The sequence below is a fragment of the Pholcus phalangioides genome, unplaced genomic scaffold (genome assembly GCF_987345545.1).
Source record: "Pholcus phalangioides strain wild (caught in Gottingen) unplaced genomic scaffold, Ppha-v1.0 ptg000007l_1, whole genome shotgun sequence".
Classification (NCBI taxonomy): domain Eukaryota; kingdom Metazoa; phylum Arthropoda; class Arachnida; order Araneae; family Pholcidae; genus Pholcus; species Pholcus phalangioides.
The window spans coordinates 23525937-23551746 of NW_028301600.1; the positions used below are offsets into that span (position 1 = coordinate 23525937).

The window sequence follows — 25810 nt, forward strand, 5'->3', positions numbered from 1 at the left end:
GTCCATTTTAAAAGGTACATACATCTGATTGGAAGTCTATTAGTTGATCAGTGCATGTGCAGAAATCCTATCAGTGAATTTATCCTTATAGTTTCCTTATTTAGTAAATCTTAAGTTTTAGCATAAAATTATATTGTATATTTCAGGGCTCCATCACCGTTACATCACCTCTTGATAGAGAAGAAACTGATGCTTACAGTCTAGTTGTTCAAGCATGGGACAACTATGACTATGGATATTCAACTGGAGAAAGTCGAAAGGCTTTTAAACAGGTCAGCAATCAAAATGTAAAAAAAATATGCATTGCAATAAATTTATTAAGAATGAACACATGAATAAATAAATAAATAATAAATATATATTATGGTTAAACAGTGTTCCACATACAATGCGTTGTTATGGATAAAGTTGAAGATTATTAATCCTTTAAGTAGCAATCCTACTATTTTCTGAATTGGTTACAAAATACTTTTGACTGTCCTCTATAATTGATAAAAAATCATAAATGTTTGAGTTACTTTTATCTGATATTTGTTCAAATCAAAACTATGTTCCATTTATGAAGCATGAGCCAATAAACGGTTAAGAAACTCGGCTCTTGCTACTGCGTGGTTTCGCTGGTCATATCTGCACTAATTTTTATTTTATTAACGTTTATTGTTATTTATTGGTATTCTTAGTTTTGCAAAACATAAAAGACATATTTTTTACCTTCAGATTGTTATCCGAGTGACTGATGTGAATGATGAAATACCGGTGTTCATAAAGCAAGAAGTATGTGCTACTGTTACTGAGTTTCATCGCATCAGAGACACTGTGTTTATGGTTTCTGCCAATGATGCAGATGATCCAATGACTCCAAATGGCAGACTCCAATTCAGCATAATTGGAGGAAATGAGTTAGGTATGTGATACTGGATTTAGGTACTGATACTGGATACTTTTAATACTACATTCAATCAAAAGCACAAGATGCACATTTTTGTTACAGTACATTTTAGCAATTTTATCATTTCAGGTCTTTTTGGAATTGAAAATCAGGATTCAAACACAGCAAGAATTGTATCTAGGTACTCTCTGAGAGGTCGTTTTGGAAATTACACTTTAGTGCTTCAAGCTCAAGATTCTGGAAATCCACCTCTTCAATCAAATGCTAATTTTAAAGTGTGTGTTACTGATGTTAATGATAACAGCCCAGTGTTTATAAAGCCTCCTCAGAATTACACCATCAGAGTTCTAGAGGTACAAATCAAAGCTTTTTTTTTGCAAAAAAAAAAAAAAATTCAAAATTCCAATGATCTAAATTTTTTTTTGAATAAATTGATAAGCTGATCTAAAAAAATTGATATTTCAGTAGATTTTCCTCAAATGTGATGAAATTCAATATAATAATTTTAAAATAATGATAATTTTGGAGTTTCATCTCTTGTAAGAGTTTAATAAATCATATTTATATTTGTCCCCAATACACATCAATTTGTGCTATAAAATAGTCTATTCCATTTACAATTTACACACAGCATTGGAAATTAAGTCCTCCCAAAGTAGCTAATCCATCTCATCATGGTTTCATATTATATTGCACAAATTTGATAAGAAATTTTTATATTTGTGTAAACTTCAATTCACAAAATAAAATTCTCTAGCATAAATGTCTATTGCTTCAAAAAATAAAAAAAAATTTAAATATAACTAAAAATGAAAAAGAAAAAGAAAATTATGCCACAAATGGTGACTGAAGCAATACTTTATTTTCAGATTTTTAATGATACAGTAGTACTCCAACTTACACTACTCCGAGTTGCAAGATTTCAGTTTCACCATCTTATGTGAAAAATGCACATTTCTGAAACTCAATCATAATCACAAGATTACTGCTGAGATGGTACAGATTATTAAGCAGCAATTAGTGCGCAAGTAAAGAATTGTTTTATTCAATCAGAGCATGATATGTGATGAAACTACAATGATTTTTGAGAGGCTACAAAATATAAAGATTAGAAATTAGGAGATGCCAAAAACCCAAGGTATCTCCCATTTATACAAAGCAGGCCACAATTTCATACCTGAAGTATAACACCAATGTAAAAGTGTCAAAGATAATTTAGTTATTGTGATGCTTTTTGATGATAATGCACCTGGTCTGTAACTTTCAATTATTTCAACTCGTGGCTAAAAATCACTTTCTTCCCTCCAAACACCAGCTGCTCATTTCTTGTTATAATCCAAGGTGTCAAAACATCTGAAGTGTTTAATACATAACTTTCATTTGACCAGATTTTAGGAGAATACAGTCTTTTTTACCAAACTGGATCACATTCACAATGCAAGTTAGATTTTATTAAGCCACAGAAGAGTAGCATAGCATCATAGTCATAGTAAGAAAAAAAAAGACAGATGTTCTTCTGAAAATTTTATCCTAATCAACTAACATTTATATATTACAACCTCTGTAAGTCATCACATTAATAAGTCACCACTGCGGTTAATTGTCATTTTTCTTCGGTCCCGTCTAGCTTTCATAGATAACAATGTTATTAAGCCCTCATTTATTTGTCACTAATTTTGGTTAACTTGTCACTATAGAACAGTTGGAGAGAGGAACTGATGATTTTTAATGATTTGATTTAAGTATTTTTCAAGGTACATTTGTATGATTTCTAGAATGTTCTTCTCAAGCCAGAAATACATTTGATACTCATTTCATATTAGTTTCTGGAATGTTCTAATAGCCATATATAACCCGGCACTGAAAGATTACTAGTGCACTCCTATAATGATTTCCTTCTTGAGTGTTTGAGAGAAGAATAAATCCAATCCAAATTCATAAGTATTCCGTTGTAAAGCTTTGATTAATTCAGTAAACTGTGTGACAATATTATATAAATTTTCAAGTAATACAAGTGATACCATATAATATTATGGACAAGACCTTATTTTATAAACATAAAAAATTTCAAATTCATTCAATGATTAGTTTAAAAGTTATAATTTTTTTACTAAACATCTGTGAAAACCAACGATTCCATTTAAATTTCCTCCAGGCTTGGGGAATCATAGAACTTGATAACAGCATTGACATATGCTCAAAAGTCATGATAATATTTATTCGCCTTATATCCTATATGTATATTTTGCCTTATGTACGAAAACAGAAAAGCTCAAGGGATGAAACGGGCACTGGGGAAGTCCATTTGTCAACTAAAAGAACAAAAATTCTCAAAACTTTCAGTGACTGGCTGTAATTTCTGCATGTGCCCCTCACTAATTTAGGCTTCAAATTTAGGCAAAATATCTTTGTTGAAAAACTAGAGATTTTTTCCCAAGTTGAGACCTTTTAGTGTCTGCTTTGCTCTGTTCAGGACCCCCCTGAAGTAAAAATTGGGCCCTGTGTTTGAGTTTATCTTTTATTTGTATCATAAATTACTGAAAAGTACACCATTGTAGTTTGCCATGATAAATAAAATACTAAAAGCTCAAAGAAGGTAAAAATTTTGTTTTTTCTACTTACTTTACCGGTGCAAATCTATAAATTTTGTTAATATTGTAGTGTTAATCCCTATTTTAATAAGTTGTAGGCTATATAATTTAAAATTATATGATTTTCACAATATTGTACATTTACATGAGTCATCACTCTGCTTAAGCCATCATAATTTCTCAATGACATGAGTCCCGACTTAATGAAGTTTTACTGCATGCATTTCTATGGCAAACTGTACCTTGACATATTCACATTTGACTTGTGCAGTTGTTGGTCTCACCTATTGTATAACTTAAGAGTATTACTGTATTTTTAAGCAAAAACTATGTTTTATTTTTTAACCTTAAAGCTTGATATAACTATATCATACAACATGTATCTCTCTCTGATTCCATGGCCTAGAGGGAAAAACCCTAAATGTATCTTAAAATTGCAACCTTACACTCTGCATAGATATCAAAACTTGAACAAGGAAAATTTCTCTCCAAGTATGCAAATGACATCATGACTCATGAAATTACTTAATGAAGTCAACTCACAGTCATTTTGTAACGGAATGGAATTTTTCAGTGGTTGTGTAGAGAAAGAAAGAGCAAAAAAAAAGACTATGTAGAAAATGTTTGTTGTGTATAAAATGTTTTTAAAGAAAATAGTGGCAGCATTAGTGCCCTTGTACATAGAAAAATGGAACTGCAGTTGGTGACCAGTCGGGTAATTGCTTTTCTACAAAAATGTGATTTGTTAAAAACATCTAAACATTCTTCTGTATGACAGCACTTGCTTTCACATTATTGTTATAAATATAGGTCTTTTTCTTCAAGAACAAGGTAAAGAAGTACTTGAATTTCCATGTGATATGTGTTCCTGCTACTTCAATCTATTTCACAAGTTCAAGGAACTAGGCGTTTGCTCTGGCATTACAGATGCCATTCTACAAGTAGTAGGGTACTTCTTTGGGAACATTGATACCAATGATACATCCACTGGTGTTCAGTATTCTTTAAAAGTGTGGCAATTGGTCATATATATAGTTGGAGATCTACACGTAAAAGGAATTTAACAATCTGCAATTCATAAAATAAATATCTTGTGATATACCACATTTACTCTAATCTAACATACATTTGTTATTCAAATATCAAACACGCCTGCACCAGCATTTATCTGGTTGTGCTGTGCATCAGTGTTGGTAACAAATCATGGCCCCCACAAGGGGTGGGCTGACAAGGCTCCAGCCTTGGGGCCCGGGATGATTTTCATCATTTTTTTGTTTTTTCACACTATAAATTCATCATAAAGGGGCCCGTGAAAATCTGGTCTGGGGGCCCGCAAAAGATCCCAGCCGAGGGGCCCTGCTTTAGGATGTAGGGGGCCATGTAACAAATACTTAAATCATATGTAATCAGAATCAAAAGTTAGACTCTATAGCTAAAAAATGAGGTGCATATTTGATTCAGGGATGCATGAAATTGTATATCTGGTATATGTGCATGTTGCCATTATTACCGCTCTCTTTCCAACATTGATATTAATACAAACACAAAAGCTGCAACAGGCAAATTGCCCAATGGCTGAAAAAAGATACCCATAAAAAATATGGATGTCAAATGTAACCAAAATGTATACAGGGTGATTATAAAAAAACTATCCCGACATATGGGCCCCTAACTATCATACCATTCACAGAAACTGAATGAAATTTTGGCATAAGGTATTTTGATGTATGCGCTCAAGAATGATATGGAAAACAACAGTGTCACTCTAACAGTTACGGTTACAGTGAGAAAATTTCGAAAATATCAAATGGCAACACCAAGTTTTTTGTATTGGAATGTGATCTCCATTGTGAAAAACCCTAAATAGCGTTCGAACGGCAACTGTAGCATGAAAATCACCGGCGGTAGATAGGCTAAAAGTGAGGACAACCAATAAGGACAGAGAAGCAGCATAAAATAAAGCATTTTATTGTGTTTCACAAATTTTCCACATGATCTTGTGGAGGACTAATCAAGCTGGGATCTCAGCCGAAGAAACGGTGTGACGAATGAAACGAACATTAATGCTCTGGTGCACGGCAAAGTCCTTTTTACTTTTTCCTTGCCTAGCTCCGGGGATTTTCGTGCTACAGGTGCCATTCCAATGCTATTTAGTGTTTTTCAGTATGGAGATCGCATTCCAATACAAAAAACTTGGTGTTGCCATTTGATATTTTTGAAATTTTCTCACTGTAACCGTAACTGTTAGAGTGACACTGTTGTTTTCCATATCATTCTTGAGCGCATACCTCAAAATACCTTATGCCAAAATTTCATTCAGTTTCTGTGAATGGTATGATAGTTAGGGGCCCATATGTCGGGATAGTTTTTTTATAATCACCCCGTATATCAAATATAACCAAAATTTATGAAATTTTGTATGCACAGAGATGTCATAGGTTTATGGGTTGTTTCATGTTTAACCTTAATTAAATTCTTTATCTGTAATGGTTTTTACATTTGTCATTTTAGAATGCTACTATAGGCAGCCCTGTGGTTGATGTAAGTGCTCGAGATGCAGACATTGGTCTCAATGGAGAAGTTCGATATCGATTAAAAAAATTACCCAATGGACACTGGATGGCATTTAATATACATGAAGTAACTGGTTTAATTACAGTAAGAGACACATTAGATAGAGAAAAACAGAAAGTTTATGAGGTAAACATGATATCACTTTTTTGAGTTTAAAAACTACTAAGATTTTTGTTTGTCTAAAATAGTAATTTTTGTCTTAATCCTCAATTATTTAATCTTTTTGATAGGTGCGAGTTGAAGCATATGATCTTGGCCAGCCGACATCTTTATCGACAGATTTAGACCTTACCATCTTTGTTATTAATGTTGATGATAATGCTCCAGAATTCACTGAAGACGTAGTAAGAACATATGTTGTGCATTTATGTGTTGACTTTGAAATTTGGTCTGGCTTTGATGACATTTTGAGCCAATATAGTTTATAGAGTTTTTTGACAGACTTTCCATGCTAAGGTTTAGAACAATGTTCAGATGGATAATTTTAGTATTTGTTTTTTATTAATATTTTTTACTTTAATACTTCCTACATAGACAAATATCAGCCTCAATGGTAAAAGTATTTTATCTTTATCTTTTTTTCTTGACACTACTAGCAAGATGCTTCAGTGAAAACCCATTTATCTGCCTTTCATATATGACTTTCACATTTATACAATGTTTGGCTTCAGCCACAATTCATTCCTATGTATTTTAATGTTACAATATTCATTTATGCGAAGCGAAACTTCAACTATTCAATGCTTTTACTTCAACTCAAACTCCAAGTGTTTGAAAACTATCATTTCCTTCCATTGAATCTACTTGATTTTTTAAAACATTTTTTTTTTAATAGTTTTTCATGCATATTGTTGCCTCAAAAGACCTAAACTTTTATGATTGAATGGTTGTTGACAGAAATACATAAATAATCAAGCCAGTCATGACCATTTTAGAGCAGACACTTATCTAACAATTTATTGCCTATTTCTAGGAATTCAGCAGATGAAACTAGCCATAACTGACTTTCTATTGTTTTATATGCGATCATATGTTCTTTTGAAGTTTGTTTCAACAGCTACATTGTTATTAGGAAAGTACAATGAATGCATTTGAAGGGGAGGATGCAGGTCTGCGAATAGCAAAATGTGAACAGTATTGACTCTTTCTTTTAGACAACTTTCAAAGAACTAGACTCAATATATTATCTGCTTTGATCAGTTGTAGCAACTTAATTAGCAAAACAAAAAAGACCTTCTTGAAAAAAAGTTTAAAATTATTATTATTCTTATATCTTGAAAGAAATTGCACAAAAATACTTCAGCTTTATGCAATGGTGATGTTGTGTGAATTATAGTTTTTTCAGTAATTTATTATATGATTAGAGAAAAAAATGATTTTGTGGGTAATTTTTTTCATGTATGATGTATCATGTATCAGGGCTCATCCTAATGGGAAACACAAGTCAGCAAGATCATATAATTCAATCATAGCTACCTTTTCCTCTGAAGAAGTCACCCATTGTGTGCTGAAACACATTGAAATTAAAAAATCTTTATATTTGCCAATGACAGGGAGAAGTGTGTTTTCTTGACAACAAAAAGTTCTTATTTGCCAGAGGGGTATTTCAATTTATTCCTTTGCGTTATCAAATTAGTTTTGAAATTGGTTTACCAAACTTTTCTCTTTTCTGAACACCTTTCGGTTCTGGTGTGTTTGGATAATCAAGGTTTAACTGTACTTTTAGACGTGACCGAGAATATCAGTGAAAATTCTTAAAATTGTTGCAAATTTCACATTCAAGATATTCAGTTATTCACTCTCAGCTCTGAACACACAATATACACTGTATTTAGCTGATGAGAATGTTTCAAGCATATACTGAATATTCTCTTTTTTTTTCTTTTTTTTTTACTTGAACCAGTTTTTCAGCTTTGAATGACTGTTATTGAAATTTAATATTTTCCTCTTCAGTTGGGTGATTTTCCTGTTATAAAAACTTTTTTTTTTGCTGCTTGGTTTTTCAGTAGTGTTTTAAAATTAAAATTCTTCATATTTCACAGTATGAGGTCATCTTTACTGAAGGTGTAGGACCAGGAGAAGAAAGTTTTAAATTAATTTCTACTGTGGATAAAGATGATGACGAAGGCTCCCGTAAACCGATTCCTTGTTATTTTATTGTTGGTATGTATGGTACATTATTTTAGGAATCTTCTATTTAGCAATAAACCTGGATGGTTGGAACAGAATTGTATTGAAATGTATAATACCCCCCAATTTAGTGATTGATTTCCTCATTATAATGATAGAATTTAGGTATCTGGTTAAATTCTATCCTTATAATAAGGAATGATAGACTTTAGAAGTGTCTTAATTATTTTCCAAGGCTTTTGTAGCCCAAATTTCTCTTTTTTTCTTTCCCAAACTTTTTGTAAGTGTGTCAATTCAAGAAAAGAGGAAGTTTCAATAATAAGGTGGGAATAAATTGCCCAGTGTCCTTTCCCAAATAATAATCAGCTTGCAAATAAAAAAAATTTACACTTATGATGTACAGTTGGGTCAGTGACCAATAAACTGTCCTGTGGTCCTTCTCCAAGCAATCAACTCCTCAGTTATCAATTGTACATTTATAATAGTCAGCCTTCTTTTAGAACTTGGTAAAAAATTTAATTAAATAGAATTCAGCAGTTTACAGGTTTACTGATAAGGGATGTTTCCTTAGAGTAGCCAATACTGTACCATTTCCTATGAGCTGATATGCATCTGAAGTATGAAAATTTGGAGGGGGGGGGGGTGTATACAATATAAAAAATATAGCATGTAGACTGAACAATAAAATGCTTTAATGGTATCTGATTAGTGCCTTCTAAAGCCCTAGCAAGAAATATTTTTTGGGAGGGGAGTGGATTGGTTCTTTGGTTCTGCTGCTCTCTTGAGCTTATTCACATTATTCCATTTATATTATTCATTTTCTTATATTTTGGGGGATACTGGTCCCCATGATCCCTCTCCTCTGCCAAACTATGATGCTAACAACTTTAACAGCTTGGGTGATTCCACAACAGAATACATGATTCCAGCTCATTGTGAAACTGTTTTTTCTTGTTTGAGTTAACCAACTTATTAATAGAAAAAATGTATCTGCGATCACTAATTCTAACTATATATAAAGAAATGGGGTAAAAAAATATTACTGCTTGTAGCGCACATATACATGAATATTCTTATTGTTTACCATAATGATTGTTTACCCATTAATGATGACTTTGATTTTTTTAAAAACAAAAAATAATGAGTGGAACCACTTCCACCATTTATGCGCAAAGAAAACACTTAGAATTTAGCATGGCAAATTTTCTTACCAACCTGCGTTAATGGGTTAATTAGAATAGTTTTTCCTCCAAAACTCCCCACCCTATTGCCCTGCAAAAATAAAAATATAAGGATTGCTTTGACCACAAAAAAAGTTATAATTTCTTTAATGCATTATATTTGATCAATCTGAGTTTTTTACATTCAGTATCTTGCTTCTGAACATTTATGTCATCTTCAAGTGGCACCAACAGTGTGAAACTGATGTTAGTGATATAGATAAAATAATTCAATTTTCTTGAATTATCTATAGGTAGGTAATTCAAGATAAAATTTCATGACGCAATCAGAGTATGGATGTAATGATGTTGATAATTAAGTTTTATTAACATCGTGTTTTTGCTGAATTAAGTACAGACCTCCCTTGCTTCATGTGATTAATTGGTTCAATCAAATAATTACATGAGTCTAAATTGTGTAAAGTGAGTGGAATTAAACATGAGTAAGATAGGGATAAGGGAAAGAAGGATAAGAAAAAGTAAACCCAACTTCCAGGATCAAAATAATTTTTTTTGAATGAATTAATTATTCAAACTTATAAATAAATCTCATTAACCTAGGCTATATGAATGAATTTAATTAATACTTTTAACTTTGGTGTTTGCTACTTCTGATTGATTCTAGCAAGTGCGGATATTTTCTTTCTTGAAGAGCCTGACATGATCGACTTTTTTTAATGAAAGTAGGCAAGATTCATCTGACAAGCAACATTCTTTGTGTCTTTATAAAAATTTTAGAAGCAAAGCTAGAGAATTCTGAACATCCCTCACAAATATGACAATCTGACAATTCGCAATTCATTTTAGGATAATTTTCTTTGATTAAAGTTCTAATGGCATTGTCATTGTGTTACCAAAAGATGTTCATTAAGGAAATCTGATGAGGATTTGAATGTTTCTTCCATATTTGTCTCATCTACATCAACAAATCCAATGGATTTTGTCATTTTAATTATGTCATATTTCTAATTTGCAAGCCCATTTTCAGGATTAAAACTAAACCACAGACCAAATTTTGTGGGTTGTAATTTTTAAAGTTAACTTTTCAAAGTAGTGTTATAGCCAAATCTTGTAAAAAAAACTGTATAAAGCAAGGGATACCTGTATTAAAGTTTTTTTTCATCTCATAGTTTTCAGTCATGCTCAGTTTATTCTGTAGGAAAAAAATAGATCACCTTAAAAAAAAAATTTTATACAAAGTATATTTAACACTCAAACTACTCTTATGAGTCATGAGTAATGAGCTTAGTAGGCTGCTCCAGTTACACTGAAAAAGGGAAATTTTTCCCTTTCATGTATAGAGAGCTAGCCCATGTCTCAGACTATTTGCACAGTTTAAAGATTTAGCTACCACATTTTTGCGTGTACTGCAGAAAATATACAGAACATTGATTTAAATTTTAGCTTTAATAATTCTTTTGACAATTTTAGATTTTATACAGCTTAAAATTGAATATATTTTTATTTTAATAGGTGGTAATTACCTTGGACGTTTTAAATTAGATATATTCACTCATCAGCTTTATACAACTGAGTTACTTGATAGAGAAGAAAAGCAAAACTATACTCTGATTGTACAAGCTGCAGATGATTGCTTTCGCCAGCCTATGCCTATTGATAAGTTCAATCCAAAAGACAACTCACTTCTACAAGTAAGCGTAGGAGTCAGAGATGTGAATGATAATCCACCAAAGTTCATCAAGAAAATGTTCACTGGAGGAATCACAGCAGAGACTGATTTTGGAACTGATTTCATGCTTGTGAAGGTAAAATGAAAACACTCCAAAAAACTTGCACATGAGTAGAATGATCATCTGAGTTTACTTAACATGTTTAGAAGTTGAATATAAATCACACCTTATTGTGATTTTTGAAACACATGATATATGTTTTGTGTTTAAATGAAATGAATTAGAGATACCTCACAATTGTGTGTGAAACTCTGTTAAACAATAAGTGACACACTGTAAACAGTTTTGCACATTTAATGAATGTCTCATTCACAACATCTCTTTAATAAAGTTCAGTAGTTGTTTTTTAAATTATATGGGAATCCTGTTTATATCACGTTCATGAGGTCACGTCAAAATGTTGTATAAATTTGGAAAACACACAAGTGAAACATAGTTTTAAATTAGACTGAACACCCCAAATTCTCAAAATTTACATTTTTTTACTTTTTTTGGATCCTACTCAAAAATGATCTGAATATAAAGAGTATAAAAGCTTAGAGGGAAATTGAATTAAATTTCTCAGAAAATCATAATTGAGATTGATGCTGCATTTTCTTTAATCCTTAGCACATTTTTTTTAAAAATGGAAAAAAATTGAGTTTTTTTTTTATTAAGTTTTTTTATAGAGGCAAATAGCAAAGAAAACCATGAGGTATAAATATAATTCCAAAGCATGATGCTATCTGTTTGATCAGAGTTAGAACTAGGGGTGGATGGCAACTGCTCCAGGTGATAAATTTCAGGGATAACAACTGAAAAGAGATTTTTGTTTCAAAATATACTGCAAATAGGTGGCAATATTAAGTTTGCCCCCTTTCTGATAAAAATCATAGTTTCGACCCTGTAATTGATATCTATCGCTCACAATATTCACAGATTCATCTCTCCAATGAAAAAAAAATAAGTACAAGACTTGTTACAAGACAGTAGACAATCAATGATAATTTTGGTGATTTGGTCACTATTTTTTTTACAGTCATTTATGTTGATTTTTAGAGGGAGTGAAAATGTGCAATTTTTTATATGTTACATTTGGATTTTTTATGGAAGAGGGAGGAAGGGAGCAAAAAGTGCATTTACAAAAAAATTTGCAGTTTCATAAGAGCTGTTTGAGCTAAAAATTTACTCTCAACACAGCAAAACCACAACTCATCGTCTGGAAATTGAAATAATGAATGCATGTCAATAATCATCACAATTTTTTAGATCAGAAAATATAAGCAAATTTTAATTAAGCACTTGTATCATTAAACAAGAAAAAGAAGAGCAATTAATGTTGTTACATAAAAAGAATAAATAATTAACTATGATAAATAATTTTTTGTTGCTAATGTGTAAATGTTAATTCATGTTTTTACATTACTGCATTACACTACAGTTAATATATACAAATACAACGCCACAACAGGCAAAATGCCCAATGATTGAGGAAAAAGATGCCCATAACAAATATGGATATCATATATTCCAAAAATACAAAAACCCAATTAAAAACACAATCAAAACATTATAAACAATATATACACATGATACAATGCACATAAAGAATATTATGGTTGTCTTATTCTAAGTATGGATAGCTTCTCGATTTACCCCAACATGTTTATCGTTTTTCTTTTTAAATGTGTCAATTGTGTTACAATTTACTACCTCCGAGGGTAAGCTATTCCATTTATTAACAACCTTATTAGAGAAAAATTCCCTGCGACATCACTGCATAATATAAATTATATTATGCAGTAACTCCCATTCTTTGATACATTCAAAGAAAGCTCTATAAATCACATATATGCAATCTCTTTTCACAGTGAATCAATAGTGAATAAATTATATGCTTATAATTGAATATATTTTTAGGCAATTGATGCTGATACTGGCAGGAATGCATTTGTTAGTTACTACATTATTGGAGAAATTCAGATGACTTTGTCAGAAGGACTAGATTCACTTAAAGCTCCTCCTTTTGCTATAGATAAGGAAAGTGGTGTTATCAGCTTAAATTTTGATCCCCAGAAGGGCATGAAAGGCTACTTTGATTTTGAAGTTTATGCGAATGACACAGATGGACTCTCAGATACAGCTAGAGTATTTGTAAGTTTATAATGTTATGAAATATCCCTGAAAAATAAATGAGTCCCAATTTTGCTTTATGAACTCATCAAGAAACTTCATTGTTTTCTGTTAATGAAAGTTATTTATTTTTAGATATATTTGCTAAGAGAAGATCAAAGAGTTCGTTTTGTTCTAAGGCTAACACCTGAAGAAATTCGTGAAAAGCTTGAGGAATTCAGGGAGTAAGTCTGGTTTCCTCTGAATTTTTTGATAAAAATATTTGTAATTATCATAGACAATTTTCCCTGAACTTGAATGAGCAATTTTTTAGCTATAATTTTGCATAAATATAACCTTTGACATTCCTTTTGAATGATATTTATTTATTTTTATACTCATAGAATTGAAGAATTGAATGTGTATTAAAATTCGTTATTTTATGACAACAAATCAATGTTTTTATAGCTAAGAATTGTTGAATTTTCTCAAAATAACTGAATTAGAATAGGGAACATTTCTGCTATATAAAAGATATGGTCATATTGGTGTCTTTTATTTATAAGAGGTTTTCAAGGCGCTTCCTGTTAATTAGAATCATTAAATATTTTTGCATAACTGACACCTTCCTATTTATGGAAAGAGACTTTATACTGGATATTATACTGAAGTGAACTGAGAAAGGGAAAAGTCTACTGTATCTGGCAGGAATCAAATCCTGGTTCTCTTGTAATTACTAGCAGAGACCGGTAGAATTTTTTTTTCTGAGCTCACCTCAACATAATAGCCAGGAAAACAAAATATTGTTCCTTGATATATTGTGAAGAAAAAGACCCATCTAGCCATTCTTATTCATTTTCTGTAACTGTAATGAAATTTGATGGTCATATTTATTTAAAAAAAACTCCAATGAAATTTCTGAAGAACTTATTTGAGTCACAGTCAAAAAACAGTGAACTTATTCATACAGTCACAGCCACCTCAATGGGAAATTTGCCTGCTGTATCCTTTGTATTTATATAAATACAATGGATTTATAGAATATTTTCTTGAATTCAATGGAAAAGTTTTGAAGAAAATTTGAAATATGTATGACATTTTAACTTATAATGGAGGAAAAATTATGTAAGCAAGAAAAAACAAGATGGATTAATATAGTTTTATTATGAAATTATGGAAGTATTGTTCACAATTCAACTACCAATAATATAATATAGCAGGAGGATATATCAGAACGGTAAGTTTTGTTTTTATTTTTATTTTGGCAAGGAAATCAATCATTTTTCAAAGTTACAAGGTAAGTAAATTCAATAAAAAATGATGATACTTACTTTTTCTGTGCTATTTCATAATGTTTTCTGCTCTTTCGATAAAAATTTAAAAGTTTTTGCATGCTTTTTAACATATAGTTATCAATATATATATATATATATATATATATATATATATATACACACACACACACACACACACAATACTTGTGCTTTATTTGGTGTGTTCATATCTAAGTTGGTGCTGAAACTAGCAATAGATTGTCTATAAAATTTATTTAGCCAATATTCACACATCTTTCAAACTTGTTTTCATCTGAGGCAATTCTTTCATATCAATTTTATAATCAAGGAAATAAGGAGTTATGGTTAAATGAAACTACAACTGAATCAAATTTTTATAAAATTCTTAGAAATACCGAATTTCTTATCATTGTAACCAGTTTCTGATGGTTTTTTTATTGTGTTGCAGTAAACTGAACAGTATGAATTTTCAAAGATGTGCGAATCCCTACAAAATTTACATTTTCCATGTTACTTTCTAGGATTTTTTTTTTCTTGATGATTTTTTGAGTAACAATATAGTCATGAACTGAATCTTCAAATTGCTACAGTATATTTTTAAATTATTTATGTGAAGATTGAAAATATATGGATTGTATCATATCATTTTTGTATTTTCATTAATTTACAGAGTTCTAAGTAATATAACTGGTGCCATTGTAAATGTAGATGAGACCAAATATCATGAAAATCGAGATGGCTCCGTGGATAAAAAAAAGTAAGATTTAATATTTTGTGTATTTTTTATTTGTGTGGTATCCTGAAATCCTTCTGTAAAAAATACAATGCAGTGTGAATTGTTAAAAATGAAACACAGATAAACTGCTCAATAATGAGAGGTTTATGCATAACAACAGCGGTTGCTATCCTGTACACACTTTACTTAATGCAATTTGCTGAGAAGACCCATGCTCTTGGATATGGGTCTCTCAGCTCATTTTATAGTTTTGCCATTGTATGCAGTAGTACCATATTTGTGTTGTTTTATAAAAAACAATATGCAAGTTCATAGCTGAATCACATGTACATACATGCTAGCATGTGAAGCTATACATGCATCACTTGTTTGGTTGTGCTTGAATTGCTAAAGAATTTATAGTGGGCTTAATTTGAAATTTGTTGAAATTCAGGCATAAATGTCTTGAAATACTTTTCTTTTTTTCAACTTATTGAGTGGGAGTTCAGAAATAAAACAACAGCATCAACTTAAATGTAATTATTCAGATTTTAATTTCTTTTTCCTTTTTTTTACTTTAAGTAATGCATTTTTTTGTTTTCATAGGAGTGATTTATATCTGCATTTTGTGAATAGAGCTGACAATTCCATTATGGATGTATCCACTATTCTTTCGTAAGTGATGTTTAAAAAAAAGTCTTATTTCTGTAATATATCATTGTAAATCATATATGCTGATAAATGTTTATTTTTTTAGTCTCATTGATAAAAACATAGAATTTCTGGATGAGCTGTTCAAAGAATTCAATGTTCTGTACAGTGAAGTAAGTGAAATAGCTACCTTAAAAAACTTTTTTAACCATAAGTGAAGCAAGACATATATGGTTGCGTAGCAAAAATCATACTTTAAATCATGAAACATAAAACAATCAATATTATTGAAATTCTAAGCAGGGATTGTTACATAGTTGAATTCTTTATATAAATAATTGCAATGAAATTTATTCCCTTCCAGCCAGCTGATACAGTTTTGATAGACACAGATGTTGAGGAACAAATACGAGCATGGCTGATAGGGTTATCAGTATTTCTTGCAATCATGCTTGTACTTGTAATTTCTCTTTGCATCACCCAGAGAAGCAGGTAAATATTTCCATATAAAATATATCTTTCTCTTTCTTTTCTTCTTGAAAAGCATCATTTAAATCTGTATACTTTTCTGTTTTCTTCTGAGACTAACAAATTTTTTAATGGTAATGACAACTATTCATGTGCTAGTTTTTTTTTCTTGATACAACTAGATATGATCCACATGAAAAGATGGTTGTAACAAAAATTTTTGAGAAACTAGACACTTTTATATAAGTCTCACTCAGTTGTTTTGATTGGGAACTAAAAGATGAACTAACCTCAAAATTTGATTTGAAATTTCAACGCAACACAAACAAAAATGAATACAAACAGTTTAATATAATTCAGTACTTTATTTTATTTTGGTGGACATCAAATCAGCTGCTCTAGGTTTATGCATAATGAAACTAAATATCGCTGAACATATTTTAGCAGAAACAGCCAAAAAATGGTTGAAAGTTAATTGATTGTTAGTGATTGTTACTTAGAAATTTATTTCATGTTGACACTGGATGACAGTAAGATTTATCAGCAAGTGCAGTTGAAGTTTATGAATGTGTAGATTTATGTGAAATATAAATGGTTATTTATAGTACTTCTGTGCACATATCAAGTTATGTTTCATTCACCACAAAAATTTCTCGTCTTATTGTTGTAGATATGAAAGAAAACTAAAAGCAGCCACTGCCACAGCATTTGGTAAGATGATTTAAATTATATACATGTAACTTAAATCGATAATACAAGGTGATGCTTACAGATTTGGCTTGAAGAATTTGCTAATAATTTCACACTTCATATAACTGCTCATGATAAGGACATAAAAATCCTTTAGCTATACTGCTTTAAATAATGCTGCTGTGTGACAAGTGGAGGTACTTATGATGCACGGTTCAAAGACATGTGCCCAACTGATCTTAGGACATGTTTGCTATGCCCATGCAACAATCATGGAGTAAGTACTGTTGAACAGCAAGTGTTTCTTATTTATTACAGATGCACAGATATGAAAAAAAACATTGCGAGGCCTCTGGGTTTGCTAGGTGTCCCATATACACAGTCGATGCTCATTTTTCCAAACCCATATAGACATGAAAAATTAGTTTGTAAAATCAAAAGTTTGTAAATGGGAGAGGAAGTAAAGGAATGGTATATTGCTTAGGACCAGATGACTAGTTTGTAAAAATGTGCCGTTCTTAAACTGGAAGTCAAAAATACACATAGAGAGGGAAACAGTAAAATATTTTATATTCATAAATTATTGGGTTTCTTCAAATGACTCCAATTTGTCAGACCAGACATGACCTGAGCTCTGTCCCTCCTGGGATGTAAGCTCTTTACCCATGTAGATTGGGTCATCAAGTACACATGGTTTATTATGATTATCATGCCATAAGTGTGAGCAGCTATATACATCACCTGCAAAAATATTAGTAAATTCACCTGACTGGTTTATAAGAATCACCTTGTACCTAATTTTTGATATTAGCTACTAGTTTGGGTCCATTCAAGTATTACATCAGCACATTGGCATACACAAAGGGGGGGGGGGGTTGGAGTTCTAACCCCCCCCCCCCACTTGAGCCAGAATTGTAGTGTTATTTTGCAGGAAAAAACGTAAAATAGCCATTTTTGACCACCTCCTAAGCAAAATTCTGCTCCTCCTCCTCCCCCCAGCAAAATTAAGTAAGATCTATCCTCCCTCCCCACTTCATATCACATATGGAATCAGAGGTGTACATGGGGGGGGGGAATGGGGGCTTATGTCCTTCCCCCAAGACACTCAAAAAATTTAGTTCTAATGAAAAAACTCAAAATATTGAAAGAAAATACTTTTATATGTTACTATAATTAGTTTCTGTTAATTTCAATGACCACTGAAGGCTATTAACTCAAAAATTCTCTTTAAGACATTAATTGTGCCCCACTGAAATGACTTTTGCACCCCTTGCAAGTCGATTCTGCATATACCCCTGCTTGGGATTACTCTTCAAGAGTAATACAGTATAACCTTGATAAGTCGTCACCTCAAGTTATCGAAAAATTATGACGGCTTAAGCGGAGTGACGACTTAAGCAGAGTTCCATCAGTTTTAATGTGCAATGTTATGAAAATCGTATAAATTTAAAGTAATATGACATTCATTAAAGTATGAATCAAAATAAAAATATATTAATAAAATTTATAGATTGCGAAAGAAAAAAATAATAGGATTTTTTTTATCCCTTTTATCTCTTATTACTTAAATTATTGTGGTGAAATGTACTGTACACTTTGATTTAAACTAGTAATTTTTAATTTATAGGCTAACAGAGCAACTGTTTGAATAAGTAGCTTTTCTTCATAACAGAACTCTCTATTGCACATTAATTTTATGTATACATCAAATTTAAAAAATTTTAGTGTTTTAATTCTTCATCAGTAGTTCATGATACAACTACAAAGTAATCTCGAACACGTTTGACTTGGTGGAGGGGCCCTGGGCAGGGAAAAGTAAACAGAAGACCTCAACTTGGGAAGGAATGTCTAATTTTTTTCAACAAAGATATTTTGTTTAAATTTCAAGCCCTAAATTAGTAGAGCCCATACTCTCTATGATTATTATCCGTGCCCATTGCACTTTGACTTTAACTTGATTAATTTGATTCTTCGATTTACATAATTTTTGATTTCCTTGCACTATATATAATCTTTGACATATCAATAAATTTTGGTTTTGCCGGAGATGACCTGACCCCCCTGGGGGGGGGCGAAGTGCTTACGTTGCTTCTTGCGACAGTGCTTGGGTGTCTCGCGGTTTGTCCAGTTTCTCCAATGCAGCCCAGGGAGAAATGAGATCTAGCTTGAACAGTCCCCAACGTTCCAAAAAACTTATTCGGCAAATGAACTTCCCCAGCATAACTTTCGTTGCTTAAATTGTTCCGTTTGGGTATATAGAATTTTATGGTGACTTTTTTAAGCATATGGCAATGTTGTTAACAAGCTCTTTTTTTAATGGGAGCCATAAAAATAGTCTGTTCCTCTTTCTAAAACTTTTTCATAGTGACGACTTAACCAAAATTAGCGACGACTAAACGAGGGTTTACTAGCATTGTTGTCTATGAGAGGTGGAAAAGCCTGAAGAAAAATGATGACTTAAACGGAATGACGACTTATCAGGGTGACGACTTAACGAGGTTTTATTGTAGTAGAAATAGTGAGTCTCACCACCACCATCTGAAAGTGTTGTTGTCAACTTTGCTATGTGTGCACAGGGATTATTTTTCACGATTACAGACTGAACACACTATATTTTTAGCTTGTGTTTTCAGTTTTGAGCATTAATTAATGGGGTGGTATAGACAGGTAATGGATAGTAAAGATGGAAAGTAAATATAACATTAAGAATATTTCATGTTTTCATAAAGGGTGGTTGGTGACATAATCATCATTCGAATCTGTGGTGTCTTTATAAGAAATGACTAAAAGAACTAAAGTGATAAGAACATACAACGCCACCTAGTGTTGTGTAAGGGGAACTAGGGAGTTCCACCTCGGACATCAAGTAGATAAGATGTCTATATGTTCTGCTCTTTCCGCTTTATAAAATCTATCTATCTATATGTATGTAATCTATCTAAATGTAACGTAATAATAAATACTCATCAAAATAAATACCCATGTGTTATCCACTCGGCTAACAAAGTGTTAAAGAAAACACATCAGAATCCCTCCCTCCCCCCCATCATCAAAAGTCAAAAGTAAGCAAATATGTAACCCCTTCCCCTGATGCAGATGTAACACTTAAAAAATAAAATTATCCACTTTATTATTTCTGGTTGAACCAATTGTTGGCCTATGATCTTATAAAAAGCTAGAGTAACATGATTTTTTTTCTGACAAAGAACACAGTTTACATTATTATGAACAGGTTATACATTATAAAGTATCAGTTCTATATATAACACATCAATAATGCATGTTCACCAGTTGTGAGTGTTGCCTTTCTAAATTTCTTTCTCTGAGTTAAATGTTTTGTAGGATTTACTAATTATCAGTCTCATATACACATGTTTTAACCCTTTGTGGGGCAGACAACTTTCTGAAACCCATAGAAAACAATGTAAACAGGTGGTCTCACTATGAGGTCACCCATGGCCCCCACATGTGTGGGGCTGACAGGGATCCAGCCTTGGGGCCCGGGATGATTCTCATAATGTTTTGTTTTTCCATGCTATAAATTAATCATAAAGGGGCCCTGTGAAAGTCTGTTCAGGGGGGACCACAAAAGATCTCAGACTGGGGGCCTTGCTCCAAGATGTGGGGGGCCATGGGGACACCGCTCCAGAAAAAGTTAAGGGTAAAAAAAAAATGTATTATTTTTTTAGGTATTGCTATTTGTGGCATAATTAGTATCTGCACATTTTTAAATTAAAGAAGAGTTTAAATTTCTATTTTCAATGTATTTTCAGGTTCTCAAGACTCTGCCCTAAATCGTATGGATGTTCCAAACACAAATCAGCATTCTGTAGAAGGGTATGGAAAATTACTTAATATATATCTGCTTTACAGAAAACATAGAAATAACAAGTTCATGAGTAGGAAGACTACATTTCTTTGGGACAAGTAAAAGATTTTAAGATATGGGACATGATCATTCATCACAAAAATAATTCCCCATTTGATTAAATGGGAAATTTTAATCAAATACAAATACAAGGCCACAACAGGCAAAATGCCCAATGAGGTTTTTTGGCAGAGAAAACATGCCCATAACAAATGTGGATGCCATATTATTCTAAAATACAGCAACCCAATTGAAAATGCAATTAAAAAACTAGCAAAATATATATACATGATAAAATATTATACAATGCCCATAAAATATATTTATGGTTGTCTTATTCTAAGTATGGATAGGTTCTTGATTTACCCCAACATGTTTATCATATTTCTTTTTAAACGTGTCAATTGCGTTAGAATTTGCTACTCCTGGGGGTAAGCTATTCCATTTATTAACCCTATTGGAGAAAAATTCCATGCAACACCACAACCTAAAATTGTCCCTTACCAATCAATGCTGATGTTCCCTTGTAAAAGCAGTTGATTGATGGAATTTCAATAATTCATGGTCCATCCTATCCATCCCATTGAAAAATTTGAACCCTTTGATCATATCTCCCCGACACCTGGTTCATCCAATGTAAACATATTCAAAAAATGAAGTCTCTCTTTATAACTTAAACCCTGTGTGCCAGCAAGAACACATGTGGCTCTTCTCTGCACCCTGTCAAACACATCTGTCCCTCTGTAGGTATGGTCTCCAAAACCTTACAGCATACTCCAGTCCAGGATGAACTAATCCTTGGGAAAGAGGAAGAATGAGTTAAGAATAACGTGAAGAGACCTTTTTGAAAATGAAACCAAGCATTCTATTCACTTTTTTTGACCACTGCTGAACAATGTTCAGAAAACCTAAGCCACTTGTCAATGAGAATTCCCAAAGCGGTGATTCTAGTTGCATCCAGAATAGTGACATCATTCAACTTGTAAGGGAAACATGGGTTGTTTGAACTAAAATGAGCAACCATGCACTTGTCTACGCTAAACATCATGCTCCAATCTGATTTAAGTTGGTCTGAAGCAACTCCCTATTGCTTCCCCAGTAGCAACGGTATCGTTAGGCTATCGCACCGATACCGGTTTGCCGTTGGAATGTAAAATGAATACCGAAACCAAATGTTGGAAATTTTTACATGCCCAATATCGAATGACATAGTAAAAATGTATTCACTCAATAAACTCTGAAATATCATTTTTTTCTCTAAAATAGTTTTATTCTCATTTTTACAGCATTTTGTTTTGAAGGAGAATATCTTCTACGATAATTGGTCCCTTTTTAAATAATTCAAATTTCCCGGTTGAACTACATTGACAAATGCATGCCATTTGTATGTCGAACGATATCGCTTACAACCTCAAACTGTATCAAAATTTCCACGTCTTTCTATATCAGTGTGATATTGGGGTTTGGTTGCTGACTATCTATATTATAGCTTCACATCATTTGCGAATTTGCTAGCAATACCATAGATACCCTGATTGAGTTTATCAATAAAAAGTGAAAAAGTATGGGGACAAGGACACTTCCTTGAGGAACTCCACTTGTGATGCCTGTCAAACCAAAGAATTCCCTATTCACCATAACTCGTGACCTATCTCTTAACCATGATTTTATCCAATTTAGCAAGTTGCCCCCAATCTCCTGTAAATGCTTCAAGAGTTTACTATGTGCCATAAAACCCACCCCTCCTCTAAGTGTAAATGTTTGTTAAATTGTGATAAATTTTGTGGTGGTGTAGATTATCTGACCAAAAATTGTGATACATTTATAATGCACCATGGTTTATTACTGAGTTCTTTTTTCTTATGTGTAAGTGAAAAACAGCATTCTCAGAATTCGTTGGATGAAATTTTATATTACAGTATTAAACAAAAATCAGGAAAAGTCCTAGGATGTTATACTGGTGGGGTGGGGGACAACTTGTGGAGAATAAAAAAGATGTGGTGATCGTACATCCTATATTTTATGTGATGGAGCCATCATTTTTCCTCATAATTTTTTTTCTTCTAGGTTTTTGTGGAAGTTTCTTATCTTTCACTAGATCCATGCCTGCAATAAACTAGAAACTGAAATATATATGCTGTTAAATTATATATTTTCCCTTCAGTCTCTGAAATTTTCAATGAGTGGCGCAGCATAGGGTTAACTATCTTTTGTAATTCCTAAATTCTCATGTACTATGTTTTTAACTGTATAATCCATACACATCCACTATACAAAACATGACGTGCAGCAAAAATTCAAATAATTTATGATGTCAATATTTCATTTTCTTTAGGTCCAACCCTATTTGGATGCATTCTTATGATAATGAATGGTATAAAGAAGATGAACAAATCAGGTAATTATTGTTACATTTTTTTGCACAAGTACTACATTCATGTTAAACAAATTAAAAGGATCTTCAGTGTTTCAGTCAGGAAAGTTTGCATTGAGATAAGTTTTTTTGGATGCAAGTATATTTTAAGGAACAAATTAAACTCATTATTTACTCACTGTAATGACATTTCATATCATGTTTTTACTGCATCAAAATATATTCAGTAAAAACCATATACTGTTAGAAATTTTTTATGTTTATCACAAAAAAAACCTGATATTTCCCATATTTCAAAATGTGGCAAAAATAAGGGGAAAAAAAGTTTAAAATCTATGGTTGGGTGAAGTTTTATTTAATCATGTGAGAATTTTATTCAGTTATGTTTCTCAAAATTTTGATTTTTTAAATCAATGCTCTGTTGCAGCCATAACTCTGGTGATAATAACTCCCTTGATGAGAATGCTGTATCTGAAAATGAAGCTCCAAAAGATTCAAAAATAAGTGGATGTCTTCGAACAAAATCTACTATGCAAATACGTCAAAATTTAGAGAACAATTGTATGATGCATACTAATAGAAAAAATCACCGCCCAACTGCACCTCAAATATTACATCATCCGGGAACTAACATCCCACCAGCCAAACTTATTCAGTCAGGCCATCATTTCAACAAATCTATGGGTGTTGTAAATCACCATTCACGCCATATCATAGACTCAGATGATACCAGTTCTGGTTTGATCTCCCATCATTCTATTGATACCAAGTGCCAGAATGATTTAAACAAATCAAATGTTGTGTACAGTTATGAACAAGGCCCAAAATTGATTACTCCTCCTCATATTACAAATCTGGAAACATCAGAACTCTGAAGAAATGTAAAATGGTGTTATGAAGAAAGATTGTTCATCAAAACATGATATTACAATCATGTATTATACACAATTCATTTGTAAATGGAAATAATTTATTGTGAAGTGAGAAATTATGTGATGAAAACACTAGCTTTTCCATAAGTTTGATAACAACAGGTTGTTGTCATGCACTGAGCATATGCTGCCTTTTGTGATGATAACTCTTTTGAGTTATGAATTTCAATGTTTATTGTGTGTGAAGATATCATAGCCTTTTTTTTTAAATATAAAAATAAGTTTAATTATTTTTTATGTAAATAGCTGGAAATGTGCTTTCATGTCATTAAGCTAGAAATTATTTATGCTAAATTCATTTAGTCTGATGTTATGGGTTTAACATTTGATGTTCTGTAACCTGTAAAATGTGGCAGTTTTGAACTGCATGTGTTAAGAATAGTTCCTTGTTAATTTTTTTTGTATTAAATCTATTTTGAAGTCATGTAAAGATACCATGTTACTAACTACTTAAGTTCAGTTTTATCTAATTAATTATTTAGTTGTTTTTGTTGATTTACTTCAGAGCTACAATGGTTTTTCTCCTCATATATGATATAAAAGCATATAAAATTAATTGAACAAACTGTCTTTGTACTAAGTGATATGATTATTATTTAGTTCATACATAGTATATGTATATTTGTATCAAATTGACACAATTGACCATACATGCTTTTCAATGCTTTTAAACTTCAATAAAAAAGGCAGGTGTTGGTGTTTCTATTAACTTAAAGCAAATAAAACTTATCTTGTATTGGGAATTTAAAACTCAAAGAAGGAGAATATATATATGATATACTTGATGATTATGCAGATTGGTATAGGGGAGAAGGGGTCACCTCTAAATTTTTTTTTATTTCCCTAATGAGAGTTGTAATGCCTATTGTGGTTTTGTTATTTTTCTTATTACATTTCTTATTTAAAGATGTAAACTTTTCTTTCTTATAACAATTGGCTTCATGGTTTCTTTTTCTCTTGTATTTTTACTGTGATAAAAGAATTATTTCTAAATTGACTCTTTTTAATGAACCTATTACAGCTATTCAAGATGAAGTAGTAAAAATCAATTTGATCATTTTTTTTTTGGTTTTATTAAATTAATTTTTAAAAGCAAAAATTTTTAAACATTTTCAACCAAATTCAGAATACATGAAAAGAAGAAAAGGTAAAATGAGCTTTCTGAAATGTATTTTCACCCTTGTTGTATGTTCATCATATTCATCTTCACTAATGTACTGTTCATTCACTTTTGAAAAGTTACTTATGAATGTTTGTGCTCAATGTCCGGCTTTGTGAACTTGCATTTTTATTGTCATTAAATGTGTGTGTGCTGGAATTATACATTAAAATACAAAGATCGAAAGAATACTTTTACGTACTTTCGCAGAAAATAAATGTTATCTTATACATATGAGACTTTGGACCTAAAAATTATTTTCTTGGTTTGTTTGAAGAAAGGGTGAAATTAAAGCCAAGGAGAAAAAAATTAAATTTATATAAAACTCCAAATGGTTTTTATTGTAGAGTACCAAACACATCGCTTATATAGGTGCTCTAGATTCTCTTTCCAGGCCACTGAACTTAACTTGTACACTCTCAGAGATTTCCAAATATATTATTGAAAAGCGACTTGATGATTGGCTTGAGGG

The 25810-nt window shown here is 31.7% G+C and overlaps 1 protein-coding gene across 2 annotated transcripts in view; it reads left to right on the top strand.

Moving 5' to 3' along the window:
- Cad88C (cadherin 88C) overlaps positions 1-25570 on the top strand; it is a 151121-nt gene extending 125551 nt beyond the window's left edge. For both annotated transcript variants that reach the window (XM_089232868.1, XM_089232869.1), the window contains 17 exons: positions 147-272; positions 718-904; positions 1019-1242; positions 5992-6180; positions 6285-6398; positions 8097-8217; positions 10878-11170; positions 12995-13228; positions 13343-13431; positions 15152-15238; positions 15803-15871; positions 15954-16020; positions 16212-16339; positions 16986-17026; positions 20779-20842; positions 23209-23271; positions 23675-25570. In XM_089232868.1, the coding sequence (XP_089088994.1) occupies positions 147-272; positions 718-904; positions 1019-1242; positions 5992-6180; positions 6285-6398; positions 8097-8217; positions 10878-11170; positions 12995-13228; positions 13343-13431; positions 15152-15238; positions 15803-15871; positions 15954-16020; positions 16212-16339; positions 16986-17026; positions 20779-20842; positions 23209-23271; positions 23675-24122 (2544 nt within the window). In that variant the 3' untranslated portion in view covers positions 24123-25570. The remainder of the gene's footprint in view (positions 1-146; positions 273-717; positions 905-1018; positions 1243-5991; positions 6181-6284; positions 6399-8096; positions 8218-10877; positions 11171-12994; positions 13229-13342; positions 13432-15151; positions 15239-15802; positions 15872-15953; positions 16021-16211; positions 16340-16985; positions 17027-20778; positions 20843-23208; positions 23272-23674) is intronic.
- The last annotated feature ends 240 nt before the right edge of the window (positions 25571-25810 follow it).